Source organism: Myotis lucifugus, unplaced genomic scaffold (assembly GCF_000147115.1).
Source record: "Myotis lucifugus unplaced genomic scaffold, Myoluc2.0 scaffold_181, whole genome shotgun sequence".
Classification (NCBI taxonomy): Eukaryota; Metazoa; Chordata; class Mammalia; order Chiroptera; family Vespertilionidae; genus Myotis; species Myotis lucifugus.
The window spans coordinates 1,040,752-1,053,294 of record NW_005871229.1 but is presented as its reverse complement, the minus strand read 5'-3'; the positions used below and the strand labels follow the sequence as shown (position 1 = coordinate 1,053,294).

The following is a 12,543-nucleotide window of genomic DNA, read 5'->3' as shown; positions in this document are numbered from 1 at the left end:
CTTGATGACTTCAGTGTATTGTTTAACAAAAGTCAATCAACATGTGCTTATGAAAAAAAAGGCTGGACAAAGGCATAATTCCTGTTAGAGTGAGAACACAGCTCAAATAGCATGGAGTCCAGCAATGTTCTCACTCACAAAGCCCTGAGCTGACTACAAATATGCAGGGATCAGAGGTTGGTGAAAATAAGAAAACCTGCCAGGAGACGGTGAAATTAATCCCATGGCTCTCTGCATGGTCAGGGAGGCCACGGGACCTCCAGGAAAGGGCACTATAATCCTCAGTGGCAGGAAGATGCCACCCACTGGCTGAGCTACATTAGTTGATGGGATTAGTCCCAGCAACTACAAATACTCTAATTGCAATATGGTACCTGGATTTTGTTCCTGAAAAAGAAAGAAAACATGAGTGGGGACACTGGTGAAATAAGAAGCAAGTCTAAAGTTTATTAATAGTAATGCACCAATACTAATCTTAGTTTTGACAAATGTGAGATTGTTATGTAAGATGTTAACATTAGGGGAAACTGGGAGAAGGGTATGCGGAACTCTCAGTACTATCTTTGCAACCTTTCTCAAAATTTAACACTATTCCAAAGTAAAAAGTTTATTAAAATTAAAAGAAAAATTTTTGAAGCCAACATATTTCATGACTCTTCAGAGCCACTACACTGGGAGTTGGAAGTCAATAAAAACCATCAAGTTTTAAGAACCAGGATTCTGGGCAAACGGCTTGAAAAGACATTTTTCTAAAGAAGACATACAAATGGCCAACAGTTATATGAAAATGTGCTTAACATCACTAATCATCAGGGAAATACAAATCAAACCACGATGATCTATCACTTCATACCTGTGAGGATGGCTATTATAAAAAAGATAAGAGATAAGTATTGGCAAGGATGTGGAGAAAAGGGAACCCTTGTGCACTGTTGGTGGGAATGTAAACTGGTACAGCCACTATGGAAAACAGTATAGAGGTTGCTCAAAAAAGCTAAAACTAGAACGACCATGTGGCCCAGCCAGCCCCTTTCAGTTATGTACCCACAGAAATTAAATCAGTGCCTCGAAGAGATATCTGTGCTCCCATTTCATGGCAGCATTATTCCCAACAGCAAAACATGAAAACAACCAGGTGTCCGTCAATGGATGAATGGACACAGAAGCTGTGAAATATATATATTAACAACATGGGTGAACTTGGAGGACACTGTGCTAAGGGAAATAAGACAGGCACAGAAAGAAAAATGCTGCATGATCTCACGTCTGTGTGGAATCTAAAAAGGTCAAATACACAGAGGCAGAGAGTAAAACAATGGTTACCAGGGTGGGGAGGTGTAGGAAACAGGGAAATATTGGTCAAGGGGTACAAAGTTGGAGTTATGTAGGATGAATAAGTCTAGAGATCTAATGTACAGAATTACAACAGTTAACAATACTGTACTGAAGTCTGGAAATTTGCTAAGGGAGTAGATTTCAGGTACTCTCACCACAAAAAAATAAAAGTAAGAGAAAAAAGTAACTGTGAGGAGATGGATATGTTAATTAGCTTGACTACAGTAATCATTTCATCATGTATATGTATAGCAAATCATCATGTTGTACATCCTAAATATATACAATTTTTACTTTAAAAAATAAATTTTAATAAAAGAATTAGGATTCAGTTGGGTGAAGAGAATTCCCTTATACAAATGAGTGGGGCGGGGGGAGGAGAAGGGACGGGACATGTGCTAAAAATAAGGAAAAAGCAAGAGGGCACTGATTAGGATATGGAAAAATTAAGATAGCCACAGAAGGAATAGTGAGCCAAATATGGCAGCAACAAGTGTGAAGATGACCGAGACTATTAGTAATCTATCACAAAGTCATCTCCTCCCAAAGACAACCATGACCTTCAGAGATGGGCCTCATGACGGACAGCATGGGCCACATTCTACACTGACATGTATTCTCCATGGGGCTATATCATTTACAGAACAGTGGTTACACTTGTAAACCCAAAAACCTATAAACAGCCCAAAAGGAAAAGACTAGAACAAAATCTGACAATTCTTTTTTTTTTAATATATTTTTATTGATTTCAGAGAGGACATGAGAGGGAGAGAGAGATAGAAACATCAATAATAAGAGAGAATCATTAATTGGCTGCCTCTTGCACGCCCCACAATGGGGATAGAGCACGCAACCTGGGCATGTGCCCTTCACTGGAATCGAACCCGGGACCCTTCAGTCCACAGGCCGACACTCTATCCACTGAGCCAAACCAGCTAAGGCAAAATCTGAGAATTCTGACACAATACTGAAAAGTCAAGGTTTACCAAAAAAACAAAATAAGTTAATCACTATTCACTGATTTACTTGAGTGGAGATATGTTCTTAGACATAATCCGCAAGTGCATGCATAAACCATTAGCTGCTTATTCAAGAATCTATATATAGTATAAAAGGCTAATATGTAAAGTGTCCCCTCGGGAGCTCGACCGTGAGACCAGGAGTTCTATCACTCACTATGACATGCACTAACCACTAGGGGCAGCACGGAACATGGTGGGTGACCAGCAGCGCCCCAGCTGAGGGAGTGAGGGAAGGAGGAGGTGGGGAGGTGGGGAACCTGATCAGCCCTGGTCGCAGGCCAGGCCAAGGACCCTAGCCATGCATGAATTTCATGCACCGGGCCTCTAGTATTAGAGATAAGAAGGCAAGGCAAGAAAAGATTAAGTATCTGAATAGCAGCTAACAGAAATTGTATCGTCTTTCTAAAAGCAAAAAGGAAGACTGCACTGAAAATGTATTGCTGATTAAAAGCTCAGAACCATGGAGAGTTGGGGGTTGATGCCTAAATATTAGAAAAATAAAGCAATGTGGCTACCAGAAGGGAAAAAAAGCCAAGAAAGACTTATGGAAGTGCAACCTACTTAAATATTTTGGCGGGAGGTTAGAGAAACCATCAAAATGGCTTTCAACTGGACAATACTGGATCTTAACCCAACACGTTCCAGCTAAAGGTGCAAGCAGTGATAATTACAACAGTTCCAACTAAAAGCCTGGTTTTGCCACCTAGACATGGCTTCCATTTCCCCACCTCCCCTCATCAGCAAAAATAAAACACACTCAAGCAGGCCAATGGCTTTCCGACTGGCTAATCTATGCTAATCACTGGGTCAGGTCACTAGAACACATTCAATCAACAACACACCCAAATAAAAAAAGGTTTAAAAAAATCACCAATTTGTAAAAACCCAAGCATTTTTATTTTTTTGACAATAAATCAGGCCTTTGTTTTTAATGAAGTTAGTTTGCATTAGTTCATTACAAAGTGATATATGAATGAATCCACTCTGTGTATACATTATAGATTTTACATGCTTGTGGGCAAACACAAAAATTTTAGAGGGAAGCAAATGAAAATTCGAGGCATCTATGGCTTTCATGCAGGCTTGGCCATTAGCAGAGCAACCTGGGCACTTTGCCTAATCTCGGAATCCTTGTCCTAACCTGTGAATGAAATACCCAGGCCCACTTTTCCTCTGGAAGGAAACTCTATTGAAGCAAGTGACCACCTTCAAACTCCATCTCACTAACTTTCTGAGGGATAATATTCTAAAGGCCGCATAACCAGTGAGTCTGACCAGTGACCCAGTTCTGTGCAAACAACTTTAAAGTGGAATTACTCAGACAGCTGCATTACACCATCAGCCTTTTCTATCCAGTAGATAATGAAAGCCCTTATTGTTATAGTTTATACCAGCTTCTGTGGGCCACAATAATTTCAGATCATTCTCAAGTGTTTCTGAATCCCAACCCCAAAATTGAAGGAACCGCAGGTCTACTTACAGTTACGAATGTTATTCCAGTCGATTTTTGAGAAAAAAGGATGGCAGCAAAGGCCTTCAAACTTCAGTCTCTCTTTCTGGCCACACAACAAGCTTTGAATCAGATCCAGTAATTCACTGCTAACTTTGGGGTCATCTGGAAACTTCAAAAACCGCTATTCCAAAAAATAAAATAACTTCCTTAGCAAATTCAGCTTCATATGCCCGATATTAAGAAAGTACTTCTCATATATGCAAGTTTCTTTTTCTTTTTTTAAAGAAGGAAGTTTTGTGCCCTCTTCACTTTGAACCAAAGGCAAGCTCCCAAAATAAATGGCCTGTTCACAGGAATAGGCCTCATTTCTTTGCAAGGGTTCAATACTTTTCATGACTTGACCCCTGCTCCTCTCCCATTTCATCTCGCTCCATTCCCCATCTCCCTCTTGGCTGTCCCACAATGATGAGCTATTTAAAGCTGCCTGAACAAATCATGCTGTTCTGTCTGCCTAGAAAACCCTGCCCACCCTGAGCCCTTCTTCCCTGCCTACCTCTTCCACCCTATCACTCCCTCCTGCACGCTCCTCTGTATTCTGCTTTTGCACACGTACATGTATTCTGATTTCTGTGTGATGATGGAGGAAGAAGGCAGAGAACCTTCTCCTTGCTCATCACTGTAAACCTGATACCTAAATGTAGCGAGTGCGATCTACTCATTGCTGAATGGTGGGCTGAAATAAATAAGGGAATAAATCAGCCCCAAGAATCATCTAAGTGGAAACTTTAATTCAAGAAGAGACTCAAGAATAACAAATAACTATGTATGTATTAAGCATATAAAATATGTATTATACATAGAAAAATATGTATTAAGTATTCCAGAAAGATGAAATTGGGTGAGATACAAAAACCTGTGAAAACACTTCTCTTTTTCCTTTTGGTTGAAACTAAAACATTTATATTTGTCATATCTTTAAGAAATGGGCTCACTATAGTGAATAGTCAGTTATTAGAAAATAGTTTTAAATCCTACTTTATATATATTACTGTATTTCTGATCCATGCCCTCAATCACATTCGACAGCTCGCAGCACTACGAAGCCATATACAGCATGACATCAGGAGCACCGACTGCAAAGCCAGACTCCATGTTATTGTGGACAAGCTACTTAACTACTCTGTGCTTTGGTTTCCTCATCTGTTACAAGAAAATAACAATATCCACCTCACAGGTTGTTGGAGAATTTGCCAATAAACTATATTTCATCAATTCTAAGACTCACATTTATTCACATTTAACAACACTGAAATCAAAATGCATCTTATACTCAATCAAATATCAAAGATTAACTGGCAGCAGGTTTTCTTTTTTAATGGTACACAAAATAATGACGTAGGCTTACAATTAATTACTGGCAGCTAAAAGTCAATAAACTACAAGTAACAAAGTGTTTAGAACAGCTTTTGGCATAAAGTAAGTGCTGTATAAGTATTTGCTATGTTATTAACCAGTACTGCTGGTTTACATTACAAATGCTCATTCCCCAATTTTTAACATTTCTACTAACAGCTCTTTACCTGGAAATTCATGATGTTATTAAAGGTTCTGGCCGAAGTTCCCTCAGTGAACGGAGACCTTCCATACACCATCTCATAAGCAATAACTCCCACTGACCACCAGTCACAGTCGAGGCTGTAGACACCTTTTCCGTCCCCATTCATCACTGTCAACACTTCCGGGGCCATGTAATCTGGGGTCCCAATCGGGAGTTTGGCATTCACCTGGAAACCCATAAATAAAATGAACACAACAAGCTTTCAATTACCCTCAAATATATTGCGAACAGCCACATTTCAGACACAAGCTGATTTGCCGCTGATTACTCTTCTTCCAGGCACTTAAACCTTCTGTCAAGTGGCACACTGTTAGGAAATGCAAATGACTTACTACTTTTTTTAAGCACATAGTATAATCCAAAGGGAAAGGGCAAAGAGCTGCTGATATACCCTTTGGTTATGCAATGAGAGGGGAGTATATACGTGAAATGGAAGGTAGCTTTTCTGGTACACGTTACAGATATGACAGAACTTCTCTTACTTATGAAACAGCACAGTGATAATGAATCCTAAAGATGAATCTATAAGATCAATCTACCCATTACCGAAACACTGGCAGCTAGTTGGCAACACAATATAACAAACATGTTCTATCTCAAGTTTAAATATTTGGAATCAACATTTTCACTTCGATCCATCCACAGGGCAAGATATGAAAACTTGCATGAGAGGTCAAATGTTACTGAGTTCACTTTCCTCACCCCTCCTCCTCCTCCTGTTCCTTGTTCCCTCCGCACTGTTCAGAAACCAGGGCCCTCCAATCCAATGGCACCCAAGCACCCGACCTTGGCAACGAAAGATTAGGACGATGTAGCAGTCTTTTTATAAAGCTAAATATTTTCCATTTAAAGAACTGTCCTTTCTTTTTCTGAGAATTTGTCCTTCTGGCTGTTTTGGTGTTTAAATGTCCTTTGTTTCTTGAGATGATGCTCATGACAGAAGTAGGTTTTCTGCCCCTCACCCCACCCCTTCGGAGGCAACCTAGTAAGTCAGCAACAACCCTTCTGGTCTTCAAAATTGTTTTGAAGTTTCATTGAGCCATGAAATTTGAAGTCTAAGGATCACCTCTCTAACCTTTTTCCCCATAAACCAGAGAGGGCCTGATGTTAATCATATACAGTGTTGACCAGCTGTCCAACAGGCTTCTCTCACATCAGCAGTTACATGGCACAAAAGAACTTTCTCCCCATTAAAGGATGTTAAGTGCCCCTCTGTGAGCCAAGAGATTTTATGGGTGAGGCCACATGTCTTTAATGCTGGGCTTTATATCAGGAAAGTAAATTCGCTTTGATTGGGAATCGAGAAGAAAGCAAATGTTTAGAGGACACTAGGAGGTCTCCTTTCCCCAGTGATGAAGACCCAAAGCTCTTCCAACTCTAAGTTTAATTTTGTCTATTCCTCTGACCCAGAGGCCCAGTGTGATAGGAAATGGACTCATTTTCCATACTCCCCGTTTCCGCCGCCTGCCTCAGGCCCACCATATGTTTTCCCAAACTGTAACCCAGAAAGCAGTGTGATACTGTTACTCTTGACACTTGGGCCATCCACTGCTTTGGGCAATAGGCTCTCCACTGCAAATACCCATTTGGGAAAGCTACATGGTCACACCTCCCAAGAACCCCACGGGCCTGTGTTGATGGACAAAAGTGAAGAGAACAGAGGAAACATATGGTCTAAGACAGCACACCCTAAGCCTGAGGAACTGAAAGTAGCTTACATCAAGGGGAAGCCTTGACGCTGGGAAGCCTCAGCCCAGACTTCTGTGCTTTAATGTGTGTGTAAATGTTAATGAGCTCAACATAGGTTAGGATGAAATTGCAGGGTTTTGGTAAAAACCATCAATACTGACAATGAGAAATATCTTTTAAATATCAAAATAAGAAAATAAACACTATAATACCTTTATTTAACCAGGTGTTGGTAATGCCACTGTGTCGTTGATTAAATGCTTACCCTTTATGCCTAATTATCTTGCAGAAACATTAATACACAATCCTCAAATGTACATCCTTTGCATATGTTGGGTTTTATTTGATCATCACACTAGGTTGTTTGAGAATATTCAGTTCTCCCTGTTTGCAGCTCACATCGCTTGGTTACTTGTCCACAACCAAAGAGTTGAAAGGAACTTGACTAGGTCATGTGTACCAGCATGACCCAGCAAAGGGTATAAACTGCCAATCCCTCATTTTCAAACTCACTGTTAGACTTATCAAAGAGAGTCAGTAACTCCCCAAGTAATGCCCATAACAGATATGTGACCATAGGCATCTGCCTCATCCTTTGTAAATTTTCTAAATTTTAAACAAAAATACTCCTTGGCTTGCTCTTTGTATATGTCCTACTATAGTAATTAACAGTAATTAACAGACTCTTAATGGCCATTAATGATTACTAAGTTTCCGTTAGCTATTGACCTCCAAGCATATTAAACCTGTTTGATATGTAACCTCACACATCTTGATAAGGTTTTTGCAAGATGCTTTCATTCTCCTCTGGGGGCAATTCACAGCCAGCTAATATGGGTGAGATATCAAAAAGGGAATCATGTACTAGAGCCCAGTCCAGCACACCATCTGACAAGGCCCCCGTTTTGTGAAGTTTCATTCATCTTCACTATATTGACAGGGGAAAAAATACACCAGTTCAGAATGAGATGAGAAGAAAATGACTAAGAGGCAGAAGGGTCAGTCATATTTAGAGAAATAGAGGGTTTTAAAAAAAGAAAGAAAAGGATTAATCTAGCAGATTCTTTTATAAGCAGAAAGAAGACAAGAAGAAGGTAAGAAAACCACTGTTTTCCTCTTCCCAAGCCCCTTCCCATAAAATGCTAAAACTATATAAAACTGCTTCAACTTACCTTTCCCCATCTCACTGCCCAGGGCATAAACATACACCTCTGCAGAAGCAGGGGGCTAAGAAATTCTCACTCCAACATAAATCTCAAAAATGGCTATCTCCTATGGGTTTCCAACTGATCAATGGGGCTGATTTATAATCTTTATGTATAATCTTCTTACAATTGTTTTCCTGAGCTGAGACAGGTTAAAAATATTAGTTGTTTACATTTCTTTGAGATTCTAATAAATGAAGTGGGTGACCTAAGTCACACAGCACGTCAGTGGCACATCCTAGAACACCCAAATCTCCAGGCAGTAAGGTCTACCTGTGCTTACTAAGAAAAATACTCCAAAGCAATATTCTAAGAAGCTTGAAATAAAGACAATGGAAGATAGAAAACAACAGATTTAAGATTCACAAATATCCAAAATACATAAACAATATTTGTGAGTGGTAAGGAAAAGAATGAACAGACTTGGGGTAACATACAATAATTTCAGTCAATGTGGATTCAATTTTATATAGTGTATTTTGAGTACAAAAAACATTTAGAGCTCTGACCGGTTTGGCGCAGTGGATAGAGCGTCGGCCTGCGGACCAAAGGGTCCCAGGTTCGATTCCGGTCAAGGGCATGTACCTTGGTTTCGGGCACATCCCCGGTAGTGGGTGTGCAGGAGGCAGCTGGTCGATGTTTCTCTCTCATCGATGTTTCTAATTCTCTATCCCTCTCCCTTCCTCTCTGTAAAAAATCAATAAAATATATTTTTTAAAAAACATTTAGAACCTACTTAAGGGCTATAAAACATTCTATTTAAACTTTTTTTATTTGAGAAACATTGATTTTGTTGTTCCAAAATGTTATTTATGTAATCATTGGTTGGTTCTTGTATGTGTCCTGACCGGAGGTCAAACCCACAACCTTGGTGTATAGGGACAACACTCTAACCAACTGAGCTATCTGGCCAGGGCTATAAAATCTTCTATTTAGCCGAAACCGGTTTGGCTCAGTGGATAGAGCGTCGGCCTGCGGACTGAAAGGTCCCAGGTTTGATTCCGGTCAGGGGCATGTACCTGGGTTGTGGCCACATCCCCAGGAAGAGATGTGTAGGAGGCAGCTGATCGATGTTTCTCTCTCATCGATGTTTCTAACTCTCTATCTCTCTCCCTTTCTCTCTGTGAAAAATCAATAAAATATTTTTAAAAAATCTTCTATTTAATGGAAACACATTTCTAACCTACCTCCATTGGTCAAACATACAAATAAATAAATAAATAAAATTATAATTCTACTAGAGGCCCAGTGCACGAAATTCGCAGTCTGGGAGCCCTTGGGGGATGTCCCCACAGGGAGTGGGCCTAAGCCATCAGTCAGACATCCTTAGCCCTGCCTCAGAGGCGGGAGAGGCTCCTGCCACCTCCGCTGTGCTCACCAGCTGTGAGCCTGGCTCAGGGCTTCTGGCTGAGCAGCACTCCCCCTGTGGGAGTGCACTGACCACCAGGGGGCAGCTCCTGCATTGAGTGTCTGCCCCCTAGCGGTCAGTGTGCGTCATAGTGACCAGTCATTCTGCCGCTCTGTCGATTTGCACATTAGTCTTTTATTATATAGGAGGATATCCATACTTGATCTAGATTGCAGATACTTGGTCTTCTATAATAAAAGGGCCTTTGCACTTACAACAGTGCTAAAAACCCCTACTTCTCTGGTTGTCACATGCTCGGCCCTAGAAGCAGGAAGTTCTAGAGAATGATTCTGTCTCCACAAGGAGAGGAGTGCAATACTCTTGAGTGTACAGGACTGAGTACCATCTCCTTGACCCAAATAATCCGGGGTTAAGCTCGTTGAGCTGCAAATAAAATAGTGCCTCTGGGAGGCTCCCTGCTGGAGTGAAGGTGCTACAATTAGAAGTGAAAAGGGCAGTTCGAAGCACTGAAACACAGAAACCGGAAATGAATGGGAGTCCTGTCTCTGCCACAAGGGGTCTGAAGAGAGTGACTCCAGATGCAGAGATAGGGCCTTGTTCTAATTCCCATTTCTTCAGCAAGCAGTGACACTGGATCTCAGCCTCGCATTCTGAGCAGGTTTATTGCAAACACATTAACTAGATTTCAGATGCTTCTCAATCCACAGCAGTGATTCTCAACCCGGAGTGATTTTGCCACCCAGGGGACATGTGGTAATGTCTGGAGACATTTTTGGTTGGTTGTTGCAACTGGAGGGGAAGGTACTATTGGCATCTACCTAGTGGATAGAGGCCAGGGATGCAGTTAAACATCCTGTAACACACAGGACAGCCCACAACAAAGAATTCTCCAGACCAAAATGTCAGTGGTGCTGACTATGTACCTATGCTCCAATTATCAGATTATGTACCTATGGCCCAATTTATTTCTAGATGCATAAGATTTTGTTACAAATGCAATGTATAAGTTTTTTTAAATCTTATGTGGTAAAACTTCTGCTGTATTTAACTTTTTTTGCAGAGCTTTATTCCACCATAAATTCAACACCTACGTTTTCATGCCTGTTTTGGAATTGCACATAATTTTAAAAACAAAATGTTTTGGTCCTATAATCTAATTCTTAATGTAATGGTCAAGAGGAATAGATTATAAAACATAATTTGAAATAATATCCACCTTTCCTTCAAGAAATTTGAGAAAGAAAGGTAACTCTACATATTGCCCTTTACAAAAAGAACTTAACTCTCACAGTTGGGGGGCATTTCGAAGAGCAGCTCCTCTAACCTCTTAATTTGTGCATTTTGACTAGAATCAGTATTTTCTGGAAAAAGAATAAAAGGCCAAACTCTTAAGGACTTGTCTAGGTCACCGAGTGGTTCAGTTGTGAAATGAGTCTTAAAACCTAAGTCGATTTTCTCTTAGACTTATCATTTTTTGCATAATTGACCTCCAAATTCACATTTTAATATGTATCAACTTTATTAGATTTTTTTAATCTTTTTTTTTTTTTTACTTTGTCATCTTTTTCCTAAAGTATTCTCACTCTTGCTCTCAATAGCTGCCCTCCTGCCTTACTATTTAGCACATGGGATATTTATTAATTTTTACCATAGTTCCAGGACTCAGGATTAACATTTTGAGCACTTGGTTCTTAACGCCTAGGGTATTTGGTTCAAATGCTCTGATGATTAACTTTAATTTTGCTGCATGAAAAATAGAGGATTTGAAATAAAGAAGATTACATTTCATCAAAATATTTTAAGGTTAAAAAAAACCATAATGTAACAGAAGACAGTCTCTACCAGGCAGGGAAAACAAAATAAGCATTTTTCTCTCTTTTAAACCAAACTATAAGAATGTTCCTAAAAATGTCTTGAAGGGTGTGCACAGGTATCCTATCTAATAATAGACAAAGATGCAAATTGACCATACCTTTGCTACGCCCACCATTGGCTAATCAGAGCAATATTCAAATTAACCGCCAACAAAGATAGAGGCTAATTTGCATATGCCGGCTGGGAGCGAAGACTGAAGACACCGTAGAAGGAAGCCAAGCAATGGAGCCGAGGTAGCGGAGAGAGGCGGGAGAGAAACGGCAGAGACGGGTGGGGTAGGAGCAGCAGAGAAGGGCGGGAGAGGAGCAGCAGAGAAGGGCGGGGTAGGAGTGGCAGAGACGGGAGCGAAGCCCTATTCTTGCAGGAATCCTCCTGCAATAGGCCTCTAGTTATACATAAAGGGTGCCAAGGTCAAGTAAGTCTGGGAAACAGCTCTGGGTCCCCATCCGCACTCTCATCCCCCTCGAGAAGTCATTTCACACGCTGGCAGAAAAAGGCTCCAAAATGTTACTCAGCTTTATCCCAGTATTTCCCAAACTTATGAGGATCACAGCACGCTTTCCAGTACAACCTCTATTACGCTAGCTTATTGCATTTTGTTACCATCTTATTTGAGTTCATTTTAGCAGCTGATCCAAAATCCACCAGCTTGATGTGTCCCGTCCGATCAATGAGAATATTCTCAGGCTTGAGGTCTCTGTAAGAAAATCAGGCCACAAATTAGTGTTGTCTTCTCCATACCAATCAGCAAATGCCTGCTTACCTAGGATATTGATTCGGCCAAGAATTAGTGTCTGCTGTAGAAAACAGTATGGAGTTTCCTCAAAAAATTAAAAATGGAACTCCCATTTGACCCAGTAATCCCACTTCTAGGAATAAATTCCAAGAAATCAGAACACCCATCAGAAAGGACATTTGCACCCCTATGTTCATAGCAGCACAATTCACCATAGCTAAGATTTGGAAACAGCCTAAGT

General features: G+C 40.5%; 1 protein-coding gene across 5 annotated transcripts in view; it reads right to left on the bottom strand.

The window, feature by feature from the left end:
• Window positions 1–12,543, bottom strand: part of CIT (citron rho-interacting serine/threonine kinase) — a 165,003-nt gene that overhangs the window by 121,103 nt on the left and 31,357 nt on the right. For all 5 annotated transcript variants that reach the window (XM_023760388.1, XM_014462467.2, XM_023760390.1 and 2 more), the window contains 3 exons: window positions 12,170–12,263; window positions 5,391–5,594; window positions 3,838–3,991 (listed from right to left, as the gene is read on the bottom strand). In XM_023760388.1, coding sequence (XP_023616156.1) covers window positions 3,838–3,991; window positions 5,391–5,594; window positions 12,170–12,263 — 452 coding nt within the window. The remainder of the gene's footprint in view (window positions 1–3,837; window positions 3,992–5,390; window positions 5,595–12,169; window positions 12,264–12,543) is intronic.